At 33.5% G+C, this 20,588-nt stretch overlaps 1 protein-coding gene across 1 annotated transcript; it reads right to left on the bottom strand.

The window, feature by feature from the left end:
• Window positions 1-17,330: 17,330 nt before the first annotated feature.
• Window positions 17,331-19,981, bottom strand: LOC120195572 (probable gamma-secretase subunit PEN-2). Its single transcript, XM_039197554.1, has 2 exons — window positions 19,585-19,981; window positions 17,331-17,756 (listed from the first exon to the last, which is right to left on the bottom strand). The coding sequence occupies exons 1-2, from the start codon at window positions 19,856-19,858 to the stop codon at window positions 17,596-17,598; spliced, it is 435 nt and encodes a 144-aa protein (XP_039053485.1). The 5' UTR covers window positions 19,859-19,981; the 3' UTR covers window positions 17,331-17,595.
• Between the last annotated feature and the right edge of the window lie 607 nt (window positions 19,982-20,588).

Genomic DNA, 20,588 nt, shown 5'->3' with positions numbered 1-20,588 from the left:
GATATTTGAAAAGCAGTGATGATGATTTGGATAAAAGATTATGGTTGGAGTGTGGATAAGGTGAGATTGCCTCACTCGTTTTGGCAAACTCCATTCTTCATGTGCTATTTTTGGTGGAATGGAAAGCTTTAATTTTGGGTCCACTTTGAATCTAAAATTTGTTCTTTCTATTACATCAATACGTAGCACTGTTGCATAAATTGTTTAACATTTATGTTCAACGAGAACATGGGAGAGTCTGATGCACACCATAGGGTTAGGGGAAACACTTAATATCCGACATCAATACGGCTGATTTCTCAATTACAAATATTTATCCACTGGAAATACTTAATGTCCGTCAGAATTATGGTTGATTTTTTCGTTACAATTTACAAATATTTCTCAATTGGAAGCACCATAGTTATCACAATTCCAATTTCAATTAGTTTTAAGGCTTTTTTTTTTATAACCACTAGTATCCGATTTATTAATCGATTAATTTAGATCGAGTAATGCAGAGACGAGGATGACCTCCCAACTCAGTTTATTTCATTCAATCCTGGCTTTTAAATGTTTCAATCATTATCTCATCCCATCAGACCAACTGATTGTTGGAAGTTTTAAGTTTAATTTTGATTGCTTTTAATAATTAGCACTAATATTTTAAATTAGTTGTTAATAATATTATTTTATTTTTATTTATAATTAACAATATCTAGTACTTTCTTATTTTCATTAGCACAAAATTTTAATATTTTAAAAATAATGTTTTCAATAACATATTCATTTAATTAAATAATTAATTCTAATCAGTAATTCTTAAATTTTATTTCTATTTAGATATATTTTTATATATTATTGAGATATATTTGTATGTATATATAAGTTCATAGATGAAAAATATTTTAAACGGTAAGTATAAACGTAAACCAGTATATTGAAACATACCAATATCAATATATATATATATATATATATATATATATATATATATATATATATATATTGTTAGGATTTATGAAGCTCAATTGAACAACTAAAAAAGTTGCAAGAGGGATGAATTGACAAAAACAGTTTAGGGAGTAAGGAGAAAAAAATATAGAAACTTTTGCATAGCGATTTATAGTGGTTCGACTTCTCAACTAAGTCTACCTCCGCTACCTTAGCTCCTCACTTAGGATTTTCCAACAAATCCACTAATTTGTTCTTTATTTTTCAAGGATCAAGAGTAACATTTACACTCCCTAGTTTTTCACTTGGCTAAACTAAAACCAATCCCCTTTACACAAGGTAAAAGGAAGTAAACAAATAAAACCTCTACAAGGTAAGGTGATTACAAAATTAAGGCTCAAAAGAACAAAATATTTACAAGAGAATATGAATAAAGAGTGAAAAGATCTTCTCTTGTGTTTGATTGTTTGGATAGGTGTTCTAACCCTTCTTCAAGTGTCTTGGACTAGTATTTATATGTTGGAATGAAGTTGTGGCCGTTTCTAGCCGTTGGGAGTGTTTTGGAGCCGTCGGGGATGTTTTTCTCTGCAAAATAAAACAACCCATAACAGAGGGTACCGATACTCCTATAGGGAGTATCGGTACTACCTTCGTTATTTTAAATCAACTAGTCGTTACTAGCCGTTGGGGTCTGATGGTATCGATACTACTATGTAAAGCAATATCGGTACCCCTTTGGGTATCGGTACCATTTTTGCATTCTGGAATTTGAACAATGCTGGTAGTATCGATACTACATAGTAAGTATCGATACTTCCCTTACTTTTGGTATCAATACCATACGAACATTATCGATACTGTAAGAACAATATCGATACTTTTTGTACGTGAAAATAAGTTTTATGCTCAAATTCACTTTTAAAGACTTTGAATTATTTTTGAAAACTTTGAATAAATTCAATTCAAGTCCAAAAACATTTTGCCTTAAATTGTTATATCAAAACATTAAAAAAGAAGTTCAACAATCTCCCCCTTTTTGATATAACAAAACATTTGAAAATTATTTTTGGTAAAACTCTCCTTTAATAAAATATTTAATGAAAAAATATATCAATTGTTGGAAAAAGTATGAAAATGTTTAGCTCCCCTTTTTCGTTAAGAAATTGAATTTTTCAAACCCATACATCTCTCCCTTTTTGTTATATAAAAAAGTTCAACTTTAAAACATTTGAAAATTATTTTGGTAAAAACTCTCCTTTAATAAAATATTTAATGAAAAAATATATCAATTGTTGGAAAAAGTATGAAAATGTTTAGCTCCCCTTTTTCGTTAAGAAATTGAATTTTTCAAACCCATACATCTCTCCCTTTTTGTTATATAAAAAAGTTCAACTTTAAAGTTGTAAAATAACTTTGGAGAGTAAGTGTTAAATTTGACATAAAATCATTTGAGAAATCAAAAGCTTCCCCTGAAATACTACATTCCAAACAAATATTTGACTTTAAAAGCTTGACACTTAAACAAAATTGAATTTCAACAAAGAATAACAAACATGATAGTAGTATATGAAATTCAATATATCCAAGTCTAAAATACTTTATGCAATACCAAATGTTGAAATTAAGTGCATATGCATAAAGCCTTCCAAAAATGTTATGCATTTGAAAAATTTGATATCAATTGTTAGAGAGATGTCATTTACATTTTTAAATTACATTAATAAACATTTAAATTTAGGTCAAAAATTAAAATTTGTAAAATCAAAGCATTTGAAAATTTGATATCAATTGTTAGAGAGATATCATTTGCATTTAAAACCATTTTTGACCAAAATTCATTATGATGAATACAAATTATGAAAAATCATTAAATCTTTAAAGTGTTCATCATAACATCTTTTTAACATACATGAGATAGAAAACATAAAATCATTTAAAATCAAAACTCATGTATGCTTAAAATTAAATGAGCAACCAAATAATCAAAAAACAAAAGTATTAAGCCTAGAGGTTACCCATTCCTTTTCAAGTGTGGCTAGAGCATTTGAGTATCGTCACTTTCATCACCATTGCCCCCACACATTTACAAGAGACATTTAAGTTGATTTTGGTATCCAAATTGCTTTGAATCCTTGAACGTTAGTTTCAATGCCCCTTGTTCCTTTAGGAACCCATACTTGTCTAATTTTAAAAGATTTTATTTTCTTTATAGGACAAGCATGTTCCATATGACCAAGAAAATGACAATGTGAGCATTTTGCCTTTTTTAAACATAATGAGTTATTTTTAGAAATTAATTCTTTTTCTTTTGTTAATCTCTCAAGCTTAACCTTAAAATCAAAATTTTCTTTTTCTAAATCATTGATTTTGACTTTTGAAATCTCTAAATCATTTTTCAAAGATTTATTTTGTTTTTCAAAATCAACTTTTGCTTTCAAAACCAAATAAATTTCAACTTTAAGTTTTGAAATTAATTTTTTATATTTGGAATTCATGGTCTCAAATTCCAAATACAACTCATTGTAAGCAATTTTTAACTCATCAAAAAAAAAGATTCTAATTCATTTGAGTTAGAAATTACCATTGAATCTTCTTCGATGGCCATGAGGCATTGGTTGGCTACTTCATCTTCATCATTGGAGTCATCTTCATCACTCCAAGCTACCACAAATGCCTTTTTCTTGCTTGATCCCTTCTTCTTTAGGAGGGGACACTCATTCTTGACATGGCTGTTCTTTGACAATTAAAGCATATCGGGGGACTCTTCTTCTTGCTTGATTCATGTTTCACTTCTTTAGAAGTCATGAATCTCTTGAATCTTTTGAATAGCTTGGCCATCTCTTCTTCTTTATCATCATCTTCATCTCCTCTTCATTTGAATCTTGATATCTCTTATTAATGGATTTGAAGGTAATGCCTACCTTCTTCTTATTTTCCACCTCCTTTTTGTCCTTCTTTTCTTCATCATCTTCTTCTTCCTTCACCATCAACTCATAAGTGAGAAGAGAACCAATAAGCTCGTCGAGAGTGAAAGACTTTAGGTTTTTAGCTTCGATAATCGTCGTCTTCTTCGATTGCCAAGACTTTGGAAGAGAGTATATCATCTTCCTCACAAGCTTCCCGTTAGGGATTACTTCTCCAAATCCCTTTAGACCGTTGACAATCACGAAAAATCTATTCATCATATCTTTGATATCTTCATCCGGGTTCATCTTGAGATTCTCGTAGCTATGGTTGAGAAGACTTATTGTTACACCCATTTCCCGTATACCTATTCGTACACGAGATACGTATGTCACATCACTTTTAAAACAATTCCTCCTTTTAAAACCCGTAAAATTTTTGTTTCTTCTCATATAATATTTTAATTCAATATTAATAAAACATTTATTAACTTTAGTATATAAAAAAATTTATTGTTAAAACATTTTATCTTTTCTACATCATTATAAGCCAAATACTTTTCACAGTGTTATCATAATTCTATTACATGCCCACTAATAATATAAAAAAATAGACATAGATGTCATACATTTACTGATGAGATGACTCTCGATTTGCGATGTCAGATGCACTCCTTACTCTGCTTGATAAAACCTACGCGTGAAATAAACACACCTTAAGTATTTACTTAGTGATGCAAGAATACTAGTGAGGAGAGATCAATACATCATTATATCATATCTATCAAATACAAATACATTATTTTCAAATCATTATAATTTCATTGATATGCACACGTAGTGCCGACATGGTTGCTCATAAACATATTATGAATTCTGTGGGTTGCACACTTAGTGCTTATACATTCGTTCATCAACAAATGATGAATTTCGTGGGTTTCACACATAGTGCCTATAAGGTCGTTCATCAACATATGATGAATTTTGTGGGTTGCACACTTAGTGCTTATACGGTCGTTCATCAACATATGATGAATTCTGTGGGTTGCACACTTAGTGCCTATACGGTTGTTCATAAACAAATGATGATTTCCGTGGGGTGCACACTTAGTGCCTATACAGTCGTTCATCAACATATGATGAAATATGTGGGTTGCACACTTAGTATCTATAGTACACATAGTACTGATAAACAAATGCAACATATACCTTTAACAACATGCATATATAACTCTTAATGTACATAATAAATGCACTCACTTGGTATGCCTCGTTAGTATGCTTTAAAGATGTCCAACTATTCGACAACTTTATCTTTGCTATTTTTCTTGCTTGACTCGAGAGCTTGGTTACGATCTAAACAAGCATTCATTAAGTATACATACAATACCAATGTTAGTATACTATAACATTTATACTTTTAATAATACTTAAAAGTATTATTATATTCAATTTCTATCAAAATTCATCCTATTTTAATTTTACAGACTCGATAGTATCGGTACCCTTACTATGGTATCGATACTTCTTGATTATGGTACCGATACTCCCTTGTAGTATCGATACCATTTATGCATTCTGGATTCCATGGTATCGATACCCATATCAGTATCGATACTAATTGCATCAATATCGATACCCATATCAGTATCGACACTAATTGCATCAGTATTGATACTCCTCATCTGATTTCCCCAAATTTAAACCTATACTATCGATATTGTTCTTCCAGTACCGATACCCTTACCTAGATTTTCCATTTTTCAGCTCAGTTTTTACATAATTTTGGTTAAATTCCCTTATTTTTACCTCAAACAATGCTACTAAACTCTTTTTTACTTATCCCAACTAACTTTTCTTCATTTAGCTTCTTATAACATCTAAAATCTCCAAAGAACATCTCAAACGAAGAATCATACCGCTTTTTATAACATGTTTTTAATCACATCCAAGGCTTCTAATCGCTTATTTACTTCTTTGACAAGTCAAAAATACTAGTAAACATCAATAAAAACTCATATTCCAAGATATCATTCAAAAACCCATTTCCTTCAATCTCAAATATTTCACTAATCACTTAGTTTTAATCATCCTTGAACTTTCCTTAAGTTTCTATATCACTTAAGGTTTCAAAACTTGTCCATAAAATAAAGAATAAATTAACTTAAATGAAACTTACCTTGGCTATGGGGAGAGCACGTGAACACGAGAAGAAGAAGAAGAAGAAGAGATGACTTACTTTAGTTTTAACTTTCCCCTTTTTCTCTTCTTAATTCCTAATAAAATGAATTTTAAATTCATTTCCCCTTAAAGGACTAAAATGCCCACTTTATTCATCCATTGTTACTAATTGGTCTTCTTTTTACACAATTCCTTGTTTTCTCTAGCAAAGATTCGTACTGGTTCTTCCTCATAAGGTAAATCTGGTCGGATTTCTATTTTTTCAGGTGTGATGACATGGGATGGATCTGATCGGTACCTTTTAAGCATCGACACGAGAAAAACATTGTGGATCTTGTCCATATTCGGAAGCAAAGCTAATTGATATACTACTGGTCTGAACCTTTTCAAAATCTCATAAGGTCCAATGAATCTCGAACTTAGTTTTCCTTTGCGCTCAAATCTCAATACTTTCTTCCAAGGCGATACCTTCAGAAATACCTTAGCTCCCACTTGAAATTCAATTTCTTTTCTTTTGAAATCAACATAAAACTTTTATCGATCAGAGGCTATTTTTAGATTGTCATGTATAACTTTCACTTTCTCCCCCGTTTCTTTCATCAACTCCGGGCCAACTAGGTCTCGATCCTTTAGTTCAAGCCAATTTAATGGTGTTTTGCACTTTCACCATACAAAGCTTCATACGGGGCCATCTTAATACTCGATTGTTAACTATTTTTATAAGAAAATACATGTCCTATAATCCTTTAAATTCAATTACACATGATTTTAGCATATCATCTAATATATGAATGGTTTGTTTTGACTGCCTATCTATTTGCAGATGAAAAGTTTTACTGAAGTTCAAACGAGTAGCCAATGCCTCATGTAAAGACTTCCAGAATCTTGAATTAAATCTTGGGTCTCGATCGGACACTATCGATATTGGAACTCCATGCATTCTAACTATCTCTTTTATATATAACTCCACATACTTATCCATCTAGTAATCTACTCAAACTGGAATAAAATAAGCCGTCTTGGTCAATATGTCCACAATTACCCATATCGAGTCCTTTTTACCTGGTGACAAAGGTAGCCCCGAAACAAAATCCATTGTAACTTGTTCCCACTTCCACTCAGGAATGGATATCGATTATAGCAATCCGGAAGATACTTGATGTTCAACTTTCACTTGCTGACATGTCAAACATTTTGTAACAAACTTCGATACAACTCTTTTCATGCTAGACCACCAATAACGAATTTTTAGATCCTGATACATCTTATTCCCGCTTGGATGCTCGTCACAGGACTATAATGTGCCTCAGAAAGAATATCTTTCTTCAATTCATCATTATCGGGAATACAAAGTCTTCCACGATAATATAAACATTCGTCGTCCCTCATTACGAAGTCTTTGACCTCTTCTTTTTTGACTTGCTCCATTATCGCCAAACATTTCTCATCTTGACCTTGCAACTCTTTTACCCGATGCAAAAACATCGACTTTAACTTAAGTTTAGCAATCAAGGAACCATTTTCCTTTAAAGACATACGCGCATCCAAAGCCCGTAGAGCTGCAAAAGTCTTTTGACTGAGTGCATCAGCTACCATATTAACTTTTCCTGGATGATAATCGATGATTAAATCATAATCTTTTAAAAGCTCAATCCATATTCTCTGTCTCAAATTCAACTTTTTTGAGTCAGCAAGTACTTTAGACTCTTGTGATCTGTATAAACATGGCAACACTCACCGTATATTTAATGACGCCAAATTTTTAAAGCAAACACAACTACTGCCAATTCCAAGTCATGTGTCGGATAATTTCACTCATGATTCTTCAGCTATTTTGAGGCATAAGCCAAAATTTTCCCTTCTTGCATCAGTACACATCCAAGTCCATTATGGGATACATCACTGAAAATGACATAGTCTTTTCCTGACTCAGGTTGTACAAGCATTGGGGCCACTGTTACTATTCTCTTTAGCATTTCAAAACTTTCTTGGAATTTCTCTGACAAAACAAAAGTCACATCTTTCCGTAACAACTTAGTTAGTAGCAAAGTTAACATTGATAAGTTCTTCACGAACCGTCTATAATAACCAGCAAGCCCCAAGAAACTGTAAACTTTAGAAAATTGTTTGGGGTTGCCAATCAACTATAGCTTGAATCTTGTTAGGGTCTACTCTTATTCCTTCTGTATAGACTATATGACCAATAAAAGCAATCTCAACTAACCAAAATTCGCATTTGGACAATTTCGCATACATCTTCTTTTCATGAAGTGTCTGAAGAACCACTCGAAGATGAGCATCATGTTCCTCTCTTGACTTGGAATACACCAAAATATCATCTCTAAATATCACCACCAATTGATCCAAGGTTGGAATACATAGTTCATCAAGTCCATAAATGTTGCAGGAGCATTAGTCAATCCAAATGGCATCACCACAAATTAATAGTGTCCGTACCAAGTTCAAAAAGTTGTCTTTGAAATATCATCCTCTTTGATCTTTAATTGGTGGTACCCCGACCTCAAGTTTATCTTAGAGAACACCACTGTGCCTTTAAGTTTATCAAACAGATCATTAATCCTCAGAAGATGACACTTGTTCTTTATCATTACTTTATTTAAATGACGATAGTCAATATATAACCACATAGACCCGTCATTCTTTTTCACAAATAGAACAGGTGCTCCCCAAGGAGAAATATTGGGTCTGATAAATCCCTTATCGAGTAGCTCTTGCAATTGGGCTTTTAATTCTCTTAGCTCCGTTGGAGCCATTCGATACAGAGCCATAGAAACAGGTTCGATACCCGGGTAAACCTCAATCCTGAATTCCACCCCACAATCTGGAGGTAAACCCAATAATTCCTCCGAAAAAACCTATGGAAACTCCTTAATTGTTAGGATATTGTTTAATCTCACTTCTGGCACTCAAGTATCGATCACATTAGCTAAAAAGCTATTCATCCCCATGACATCATTTTCTTTGCAGTCATGGCCGATATCAAATTGGATGGTATTTCATTTTTTCACCAGTCACAACTATTTCGGAGCCTTCCGCATGCTTCATGAATAATTGTTTCTTACGACAATCAACCTATCCATGATATGGAGACAACCAATCCATGCCCAAAATGATTTCAAACTCATCGAAGGGAAACTCCATCAAGTTTTCCAGGAACACAACCCTTGAGTCTTTATCGGGCATTTCCTACATACCCGAGTTACTCTCGCACTATGGCCTGTGGGGTTTACTGCTATCATCTCACTAAAGATTTGTTCTAAAGGAATTCCTCTAGCTCTAGTCAACTTTGTACTAATATAAGAGTGTGTAGAACCAGGGTTAACTAAAACAAATACAGCCTCATCAAAAAGATGGAATGTACCTGTTATGATCTTCGGGTCATCCCGATCCTCATTGGTCTTAATGTTATAAATCCGGGCCACTCCTGAGTCTCTTGTCACTGGTTAGACTAAAATTGACCTTCGGATCTTCCTCTTCCTTTACTTCTACTAGGCGTTGCTATTGATCTCTCAGCTTGCATCGATCTATCTCCGGATCTCTATGGACAATTCCGAGCATAGTGACTCATTTCTCCACAATAAAAACAAGCGCCAGAGAGCAATCTACACACTCCCCGGTAAAATCTGCCACATGTCTGACAAGGATTAGTTATTTCTCCATATACTCTACCTGAGATAGCAGCAACAGATTATGATTGTTTAGTTTTCTGAAAAGCTACAGCAGAACTATCTCTGTCAGTATATCGGGAACTCGAGCCCTTTCCTCTCTTAGCATGATGGGAAATTGAAGATATTCCAACTCTTTTTCATGTCTGCATTGTCTGTTCTGCTACTGAAGTCTCCTCTAGAGCTCTTTCAGTAGCCTTAGCTCGATTTATAACTTCTTGCAGGCTAAGATCATCTCTTTCAATTTAGGCCTCAGACCCTCAATGAACCAATCACATCGGACTTTATCATTAGGAACTACCTCAGTAGCATAAAAATTAAGCTTGTTGTATTTAACCTCATACTCATGCACTGCTCGACCTTCTTGTTTCAAATTAAGAAACTTCAGCGGCATTAACCGCACAAACTGCTCCCTGATGTACTTGTTCTTAAACTCATCTTGAAAGAATTGCCAGGTCACTTGCTAAGGTGATGCATACATTGTAGTATTTGACCACCACACCTGAGTTGATCCTCAGAGTAACGATACAGCTCTGCCCAGCTTTTCAGAATCTAAGCATTGTAGAGTTTCCAGCATCACCATAATATCGTTTAACCATAAATCAGCGTCCATCGGACCTTCACCCTCTTCTCCCCGAAACTCAGGAGCTCCCAAACTTCTTAACTCTTTTGGAATTAACATCCACGGTATTGGAGGAGCAGGGTGAGGCAGAGGAGGTTGGAAATGTGTCAAGATGGCATCGAGAGCTTGCATAAAAGTTCCAAACTCTGGAACAGGCATACCCTGATATGTTGGTGCGCTAGCGTTCTCAGATGGAATCGGATGCTCACTATTCTATTCATAGTTTTCGCTACCCAATCTATCTCTATTATCTCGTTCAGTTGCTCTTCTCGAATTCGTAGAATCCGACATCTAATATAACATGCATAAGGATAATACTTAAGTTAGTAAGGATAGACATCGATCATATTCTAACTATATCATATCAGTAAGTTTGACATCTTAGTGGAATGCAAAACTATTTTTTTAAATACACTCAATTTCAGTCGAGAATCGGCTAAACCTGTAGCTTTGATACCAATAAATGTAACATCCATTTCCCATATACCTATCCGTACATGAGATACAAATGTCACATCACTTTTAAAGCAATTCCTCCTTTTAAAACCCGTAAAATTTTGTTTCTTGTGATATAGCATTTTAATTCAATACTAATAAAATATTATTAACTTTAGTATATAAACAAAAAAATTTATTGTTCAAACATTTTATCCTTTCTATATCATTATAAGTCAAATACTTTTCAGAGCGTTATCATAATTCTATTACATGCGGACTAATAATATCAAAAATAGACATAGTTTTCGTACAATTACTGATGAGGTGACTCTCAATTTGCGATGTCAAATGCACTCCTTACTTTGCTTGCTAAAACCTACGCGTGGAATAAACACATGTTAAGCATTTACTTAGTGAGGCAAGAATACTAGTGAGGTGAGATCAATACATCTTTATATCATGTCTATCAAATAAAAATTCATTATTTTTAAATCATTATAATTTCATTGAGATGCACACGAAGTGCTGATACGGTCGTTTATCAATATATGATGAATTTCGTGGGTTGCATACTTAGTGCCTATACGGTCGTTCATCAACATATGATGAATTTCGTGGGTTACACACTTAGTGCCTATATGGTCGTTCATCAGCATATGATGAGTTCTGTGGGTTGTACATTTAGTGCCTATACGGTCATTCATCAACATATGATGAATTACGTGGGTTGCACACTTAGTGCCTAAATGGTCGCTCATTAACGTATGATGAATTATGTGGGTTATACACCTAGTGCCTATGATACACATAGTAATAATATACAAGTGCAACATATGCCTTTAACAACATGGATCTATAAATCTTAATGTATATAATAAATGCACTCACCTGGTATGCCTCTTTAGTATGCTTTAAAGATGTCCAGGCTATACAACAACTTTATCTTTACCCTTTTTCTTGCTTGACTAGGGAGCTTAGTTACGATCTATACAAGTATCCATTAAGTACACATACAATACCAATGTTAGTATACTCTCTAACATTTATAATTTTAATAATACTTAAAAGTACTATTATATTCAATTTCTATCAAAATTCGTCCTATTTTAATTTCTAGACTCGATAGTATCGGTACCCTTACTATGGTATCGATTTTTCTATAATATAGTACTGATACTCCCTTACAGTATTGATACAATTTCTGCATTCTGGAATCCATGGTATCGATACCCATATCAGTATCGATACTAATTAAATCAGTATCGATAATGTTCATCTGATTTCCCCAAATTTAAACCTATAGTATCGATATTGTTCTTCCAGTACCGATACCCTTACCCAGATTTTCCATTTTTCAGCTCGATTTTTACACAAATTTGGTTAAATTCCCTTATTTTTACCTCCAACAATGCTACTAAACTCTTCTTGACTTATCCCAACTAACTTTTCTTCATTTAGCTTCTTATAACATTTAATATATCCAAAGAACATCTCAAACAAAGAATCATACCACTTTTTCTAAAATGTTTTTAATCACATCCAAGGCTTCTAATCTCTTATTTACTTCTTTGAAAAGTCAAAAATACTAGTAAACATCAATAAAAACTCATATTCCAACATATCATTCAAAAACCGATTTCGTTCAATCTCAAATATTTCACTAATCACTTAGTTTTAATCTTCCTTGAACTTTCCTTAAGCTTCTATATCACTTAAGGTTTCAAAACTTGTCCATAAACTAACTCAAAGAAAACTTACCTTGGCTATGGGGAGAGCACGTGAACACGGGAAGAAGAAGAAGAAGAGATGACTTATTTTAGTTTTAACTTCCCCTTTTTCTCTTCTTAATTCCTAATAAAAATGAATTTTAAATTAATTGGTCTTAAACACTATTTCTAACTCAATTATTATCCATTATGAGTTATTCAAATTAATCCTCTAATTTTAAATCTTTTCAATAAAGTCACTGACCTGATATTTTGGGTATTACACTTATCTTGATTTCCCTCGCTTCATCGGTTTCTTTATGAGTGACTTGGAGCTTATCCCATATCTCCTTAGCATTACAACAAGAGGAGACTCTTCCATATTCATCCAGGCCTAATGCACAAAAGAGAATGTGCATAGCCTTAGCATTGAGTTGAAACTTCTTCTTCTCTCTATCACTCTAATCGTCCACCTCGCCGGTTGGAATGGTGTATCCTTTCATGATTGAGTTCCAAGCTCCTAGATCATTGGCTTGGATGAAGAGCATCATCCTATTCTTCCAATAGGCATAATTTGCTCCATTGAAGTAGGGTGGCTTGTTGACCGGTTGTGAATCTTCAATGTAATAGGCACCTGTAACACCTATTTCCCGTATACATTTCCGTACACAAGTCATAGGTTTCACATGACTTTTAGAAACATTCACCCATTTGTAAAACCCATAAAATTTTATTTGAATTTTTAAAACCAAAAACATTTTAATACCACAATAAAACAGTCGTTGAAACCTATTACCAGAGTTATCATTTTAAATTCATTCTATAGCAAATTGTTTTACTTTTGATTACATGCCAACAATTTTTCAAAATAAACCTGATTGTCCTACTGTTACTGATGAGGGTCAACCTTAGATTGATCATAGCTGCTACTGCTCCCAGTACCTGACTAGTGTTAGCTATAACTACGCGTGAAATCAACACACGTTAAGTATATACTTAGTGAGGCATAATATTGTAAAAAACATTAATATATACATAAGTATATTTTTGGTTATTTGGTTTTGAACTAATTCGTATCATCCATAAGGATTCGATAAGTCCCTATTATTTAAATCAAATTTCTTTCATACTATCATCGTTAACATTCTTGGTATTTCCAACATACTTTTCTTTCTGTACATTTTTACTATTATTATTTAGTAATTATTCATTATTTTCATTTAGGGCATCATTTCATGCCTTTAATGCACCGTGGCATCCTTTTATGCTTTTGATGCACCGTTATGCACTTCATTTAGTTTTTATTTTAGAATAGTTTATACTCTAATAATTATTCATAATATCAATTAACTCTTTCAGTTCATTATAAACTCTATAGTTTGCACACGTAGTGCCCATATGGAAATTCATAAACTTATTATGAATTTATTAGTTTTTACACACACAGTGCCCATACGGACATTCATAAACTTATTATGAATTGCTTAGTTTTTGCACACACAGTGCCCATACGATCATTCATAAACATATGATGAATTCCATGGGTTTCACACGTAGTGCCGAAACGGTTGTTCATCAACATATGATGAATTTCGTGGGTTACACACATAGTACCGAAACAGTTGTTCATTAACATATGATGAATTACTTGGGTTCCACACATAGTGTCGAAACGGTTGTTCATCAAAATATTATGAATTCCTTGGGTTACACACATAGTGCCGAAACGGTTGTTCATCAACATATGATGAATTTCGTGAGTTACACACATAGTACCGAAATGGTTGTTCATCAATATATGATGAATTCTGTGGGTTGCACACATAGTGCCGAAACGGTTGTTCATCAACATATGATGAATTCTGTGGGTTGCACACATAGTGCCGAAACGATTGTTCATCAACATATAATGAATTCCATGGGTTGCACACATAGTGCCCATACGAAAATTCATAAACTTATTATGAATTTCTTAGTTTTGAACACACGGTTCCATTTGGTAATCACCATACATATATTAAGAAATCGTACATTTATGACTATCATCACATATAGGTACATAATAAATGCACTCACCTGACTTGCCTCGCAATTCTATCCAAAACGAAATTTGACTACTCAGCTACTTTATCTTTGCCTTTCGTTTTGCTTGACTCGGGAGTTTGATTACGATCTACACAAGCATTCATTAAAGACATATACCATACTAAATGTTAGTATATTCCCTAACATTTATACTATAATAATATTCACAAATACTATTATTTAAATTTTTATAACAATTTTGGCTTATCTTATAATTTCTGTCTCAATAGTATCGATACCCCTACCATGGTATCGATACTTCTATATTGTCGTACCAATACTCCTTTACAATATCGATACCATTTCTGCATTCTGTAATCAATGGTATCGATACCATCTATATAGTATCGATACCCCCCTCTCAGTATCGATACCAATTGCATCATTATCGATACTGTTCAGCTGATTCTTCCAATTTTAAGCCTATAGTATCGGTACTTTTCTATTAGTACCGATACCCTTACTTGGATTTTCCAATTTTCAGCCCGATTCTTACCCAAATTTGGTCAAAATTCCTTATATTTACACCCAACAATACTATTAAAACTCTTCTTTATTTATCCTTACTAACTTTCCTTCATTTAGCTTTTAAAAACATCAAAAATCTCCCAAGAACATTTTAATCTAAGAATCACACAACTTTTCTAACATGTTTTTAAACTCATCCATTACTTCTAATCTGTCACTTACTTCATTGACAAGTCAAATATACTGGTAAAAATCAATAAAAACTCATATCTTAACATCTCATTCCAAAACTCATTTTCTAAAATCTCCAATATTTCATCCAACTCCTAGTTTTAACCTTATTTAACCCTTCATGAAGCTTACATACAAATTAAGGTTGTAATAACAAACCATAATCGAAAGGAAAAACTAGTTAGATGAGATTTACCTTGGCTATGGAGGAGGCACAAAGTCATAGGAGGAAGAAGAAGAGAAATAACTTAACCATATTTCTTTTTAACTTTCCCCTTATTAAATCCCTATTAAAATTTGAGTTTTAAAATTTATTTTATTCCAAATGACCAAAATACCCTTTTAACCATTAATTGTTACAATTTAGTCTAAACCACTATTCCAAATCATTGTTCTCATCTTTTATCATTTATTCAAATAAATCCTCAACTTTTAAAACTTTTCATTAAAGTCACTGACCTGATATCTGGGGTATTATAGCACCAGAAGTTGAAGCTATCTCTGTGTCGATTGCTTCGGGAATCGGTAGAGCTTCTTCGAGGATCGTATCAAGGATGTGAAGCATTCTAACGAGTCAAGCTCTGATACCAATTGTTAGGATTTATGAATCTTAATTGAACAACCGAAAAAATTGCAAGAGGGGTGAATTGCCAAAAACAATTTAAGGAGTAAGGAGAAAAAAAGATAGAAACTTTTGCATAATGATTTATAGTGGTTCGACTTCTCAACTAAGTCTACCTCCACTACCTTAGCTCCTCACTAGTGATTTTCCAACAAATCCACTAATTTGTTCTTTTTTTTCAAGAATCAAGAGTAACCTTTATACTCCATAGTTTTTCACTTGGCTAAAATATAACCAATCCCCTTTACAAAAAGGTAAAAAGAAGTAAAAAAATAAATTCTTTACAAGGTAGGGTGTTTACAAAATTAAGGCTCACAAGAACAAAATATTTACAAGTGAATATGAATAAAGAGTGAAAAGCCATTCTCTTGTGTTTGATTTCTTGAATATGTGTTCTAACCATTTTTCAAGTGTCTTGAACTAGTATTTATATGTTGGAATGAAGTTGTGGCCATTTATAGCCGTTGGGAGTGTTTTGGAGCCGTTTGTGATGTTTTTCTCTACAAAATAAAACTGCCCAGAATAGAATCGGTATTCCTATAAGGAGTATCAATACTACCTTTCTTATTTTTAAAGCAACTAGTCGTTACTAGCCGTTGGGGCCTGATGGTATCGATACTAGTATGTAAAGTAGTATCGGTTCCCCTTTGGGTATCGGTACCATTTTTGCATTCTGGAATTTGAACAATGCTGGTAGTATCGATACTACCTATTAAGTATCAATACTTCCCTTACCTTTGGTATCGGTATCATATGAACAATATTGATATTGTTCATGAGGTATCGATACTGTAAGAACAGTATTGGTTCTTCTTGTACGTGAAAATTAGTTTTGTGCTCAAATTCACTTTTAAGGACTTTGAATTATTTTTGAAAACTTTGAATAAATTCAATAAGTCCAAAAATATTTGCCTTAAATTGTTATATCAAAACATTATAAAAAGTGGTTCAATATATATATTGTTCATTTGTCTGTAAGAGTGACAGAAACAATGCATGAAACCACAACCTTCTCCATAGAAGAGCTGACCCAAAATAATACGCCAAAATAATTCCTCTACACGGGTTATTGATACTAACCCGTACCAAATATAATTTATGAATTAAGAGTATACCAAGAGCCAAGCAAGCGTTAGTTTAGGTAACTGTCGAGGTTTTGTTAGTTAGAGACGTGGTTGGGCTTTGTTGGGAGCGGTTTTTTGCGGTTTTATTTGTTGTTTTCTTTGGTTATGTATTGGTTTTTCTTGCCTTAATAGTTGCCTTAATAATTCCTCTACGGATGTTTTTTTAATGAGGCATTTAGTCTAGGTTGTGCTTAATCCTCTTTTATCAATAATATTATCTTTTGAAATAAAAAAGAGCCAAGCAAATTTTGATTTCAAGGCAGTTCAATTTTGCCCTCAAAGGCACAAGGCATTTTGACCATCATTTCAATAAACATAAACAAACACTAAATAATACTAAAAAAGGTGGCTCTCATGTTTGACTGCATTCCTTCAACATATTAAGCTCTTAAGCCTCATAAAATCTTACAATTTTGATTAAGAAATCAGTACTGGTTCAACAATCATTAGAATACACATCTGGATTTCGAATAAGACACGTTTATAAACGCCTTTTAAACCATTCATTCCACACGCCATTCATTTTCCTTCTTTCAAGATAGAGTTTAGAGATCGATAATTCAAAAGAAGCCATAAAATTTTGAAAGGACAGATGGCTAACTCCAGCCTGTTAATCCTAATCGGTCCGCAACATTATACATTACCAGTTGATCCCAGGTAGGACCGAAAAGTTGTTCTCCTCCTATGGCAAATGTCAGCACCCAAGAACACAAGAGAACTGAAAACACGGAAAACCCAATTGCTGACGCCACTACATCTGCAGAAATAAATTTTTATCATGACAAATGAACAATAATCCCAGACTACAAGAAAAAAAAGTAAAGAACATGGAAGAACAATAGTCAAGAGTACATTAAGATGCAAAACATTCAAAGTTGAGTACTAACATTCAAAATTTCAACATTCACTCAAAAGAAGAAAAAACATGCATAGGTTAAACAAGATCTACTATCAAGTGCACAAGGCTCACTCTTCGGTACAAAAACTCTTCTATCACCTAGGGCACAAAAACATAACCCGCTCAATCAGTAAAGTAAGGTGCACGCTCGCGCACCCACACACACATATAGTTCCCTCTTCTAATAGAGATTAGATTTTGTCCTCCTTTCACAAGATAACTAAAAATAGAATTAAAAAAGAAATCAAAGAGAGTTTTGTTAGAAGAGCTTTCTATGTGTTTGCCTAAAAAACTTGCAAGCAAGTACACAAGGCATGCACCTCATAACAAGCAACTCTTCTAGTTATTGATTGGTGCATGATGCTTATTTAGTGCTGCACCTTAGCATCAAGACACATGCCATAACAGCTTACTGGGGTGATTGAAACATTTCCCAACTTCTATTCTAGGAAAATAGTATTATACACACAAAAAATCTAGTAAGTATTGTATTTTTCAAAACAAAAACAAACCAAAGACAAAATTTGACAAAGCAATTCATGTGTCAAACTGTCAATACCAATTCCACATGATTCATATTCAAAAATTTATGTTTCACTGTTCATAAATGTGTCCGTCATAAGGATAGTCTTTTCAGTTACTTTTACCAACCAAACTGACCAAAAAAATCAGTAGTTATATAAGCCATATAGAGGAGTGAGCCAACAATCAACAATAAATATGAGAATTTTAGAAAGCCAACAGAAAAGATTTTTTAAGGAACCTTCTCAAAGGATTCATTGTCTGTCTACTAATACAGCTTTACACTGTAGAACCTATGCTGTTAACGTGTACTACCAAGGGCCAAGGAACATAGCCAGAAAATGATAAGATGCAGCACTTAACAGAAATTGCACCTTCCAAGCCTCAACGTGAGGTACCTTCGGAAACTCCATGCCTTGTGGTACCACAATTCTTAGAAGCAAATCAACTAAGCCTACCTCCTTGTCCCACAAATTAACTGGATGATGTACTTCATTCCCATACATGTACCACAAATTTACGTATTAAGTTCCTTGTAGCTATGGGCAATGCTGTATTGCAACAGTTCCTAGCTTCTCCACAGCATATAAGCCAAAAGGATGAAAGAGAAAAATGTTGTTTGGCAACACCAAATAATTTACCTATCTATCTTAGCAATGCCAAATGGTATGACTTTCGATTTTGCCTATTGATCATTACAATTGGGAAACCAAATTCTCAGCAAAATTCCAGATTGTGACGTTGAACCTCAAATAAGGCTATTGGATTCCAATGAAACTGTGTGAAAACTCTGATTTGGTTCCGAATAGACTCTGCAAAGGGACATAGCTACTGACTTGCAATTATGTAGGCCAAAGCCACTTAGATTAAAAACGCAAATGATTATTGAAGTCATAATTGTTCAATAGAAGAGTAAAATCATGTAAATTTGTTATTCAAAACACTGAATTTTAAATTTTAATTATTTAAAATTAAGTCAACCTTATTTCTTCTCATCCACATGAATCATATGATTTCCATATATTGATATGCCGTTAAGAAACTTAAACTAATATGCAGCTCAAGCATCAATAAATAATCAAGTCGCTAAATGCAAAATATCAACAAGAATTTGGAAAAGAAGTAGAGGGAATATCAGAAAATAAGAGTAATAAAGGATAATTACAGGGGCGAAGTCGAGGAAAGGAGCGAGAGTGACGGAGAACGGGCCAGAAATAGAAGCAATTAACGGCCCAAAGCAGAGGAAGAAGCGCATAGCCGAACTTGTAGAACCTCCGAGCGTAGGATAACGATTCTTCCTCCGACAGGCCCAAGGGACCGTCGATTGTGGGCCACACCGGCGTAGATGACAGTATCGAATTGCTATTGTTTGGGTAATTATTGTTAGGGTTTTGATTTTGCTGTGTGTTCGTTGATTCCGGTGACTGTGAGGCTTCCATTTTCGATCTACTATTCCGATACGATGTCCTTGAGAGCTCAAACGCTGTGCCTTGCTTTCGGGAGAAGACAAGACCCACTCCCCTTTTCGGTTTTCTATTCCAAACAAAACGTGAAGGGTAAATCGTAAATGGTCACTCAACGTTTATTGTACTCTCATTTTGGTCAATATAAAGTACAAGGATGGTCACCCAAGTTGACGGTCACTTATTTTGGCCATTCAACTTTAAGTGGTTTCAATTTCATCATAAAATTTTATTTTGTAGTCACTCACCCTTAAATGATGGGAATGTGTCCTTTATTTTAATTGGTATAACAATACATTTAATCATTAATATTTATCATTCTATTAAAATTGCCTTAGTTGTAAATAAATAAAAAATTTAACTCTCCATATCTATAACGTCTATCACCTTAGTCATGATCCTAAATAAATACATAAAAGTTAAAAAAAATGCATAAAACTACTAAAATCTTCACAAATTCAGGAAAAAATAAATTTAACCAACATAGAAATTCAAGAAAACCAACGTCATGACATTTTAAGAAGTTCAAAAGGGGTTATCATTGGATGAGAGCTTTTCATGATAAGTCATCAGAGTATTTCATATATGTCTTGTTGCATTCCTTAAAGAAAAACACCAATGAGTTACTTTGATTGGTTTGTGTTGCGCTTGTCCGTCAGTTTCTTCATGAGAAGCTAACATCTTGCAGTTTTCAATTATGGGACCA

Source organism: Hibiscus syriacus, unplaced genomic scaffold (assembly GCF_006381635.1).
Source record: "Hibiscus syriacus cultivar Baekdansim isolate YM2019G1 unplaced genomic scaffold, ASM638163v2 tig00117016_pilon, whole genome shotgun sequence".
NCBI classification, from domain to species: Eukaryota; Viridiplantae; Streptophyta; class Magnoliopsida; order Malvales; family Malvaceae; genus Hibiscus; species Hibiscus syriacus.
Note: the sequence above shows the minus strand (reverse complement) of the source record. Positions and strands in the feature narration are given on the sequence as shown.

What these genes read in the sequence shown, in the direction of transcription:
- LOC120195572 (XM_039197554.1), bottom strand. Translation starts at nt 19,858, where the DNA reads ATGGAAGCCTCACAGTCACCGGAATCAACGAACACACAGCAAAATCAA. An exon ending in CTTTCCTCGACTTCGCCCCT is followed by an intron (nt 17,757 to 19,584) that starts GTAATTATCCTT and finishes TTATTTCTGCAG; the next exon opens with ATGTAGTGGCGTCAGCAATT.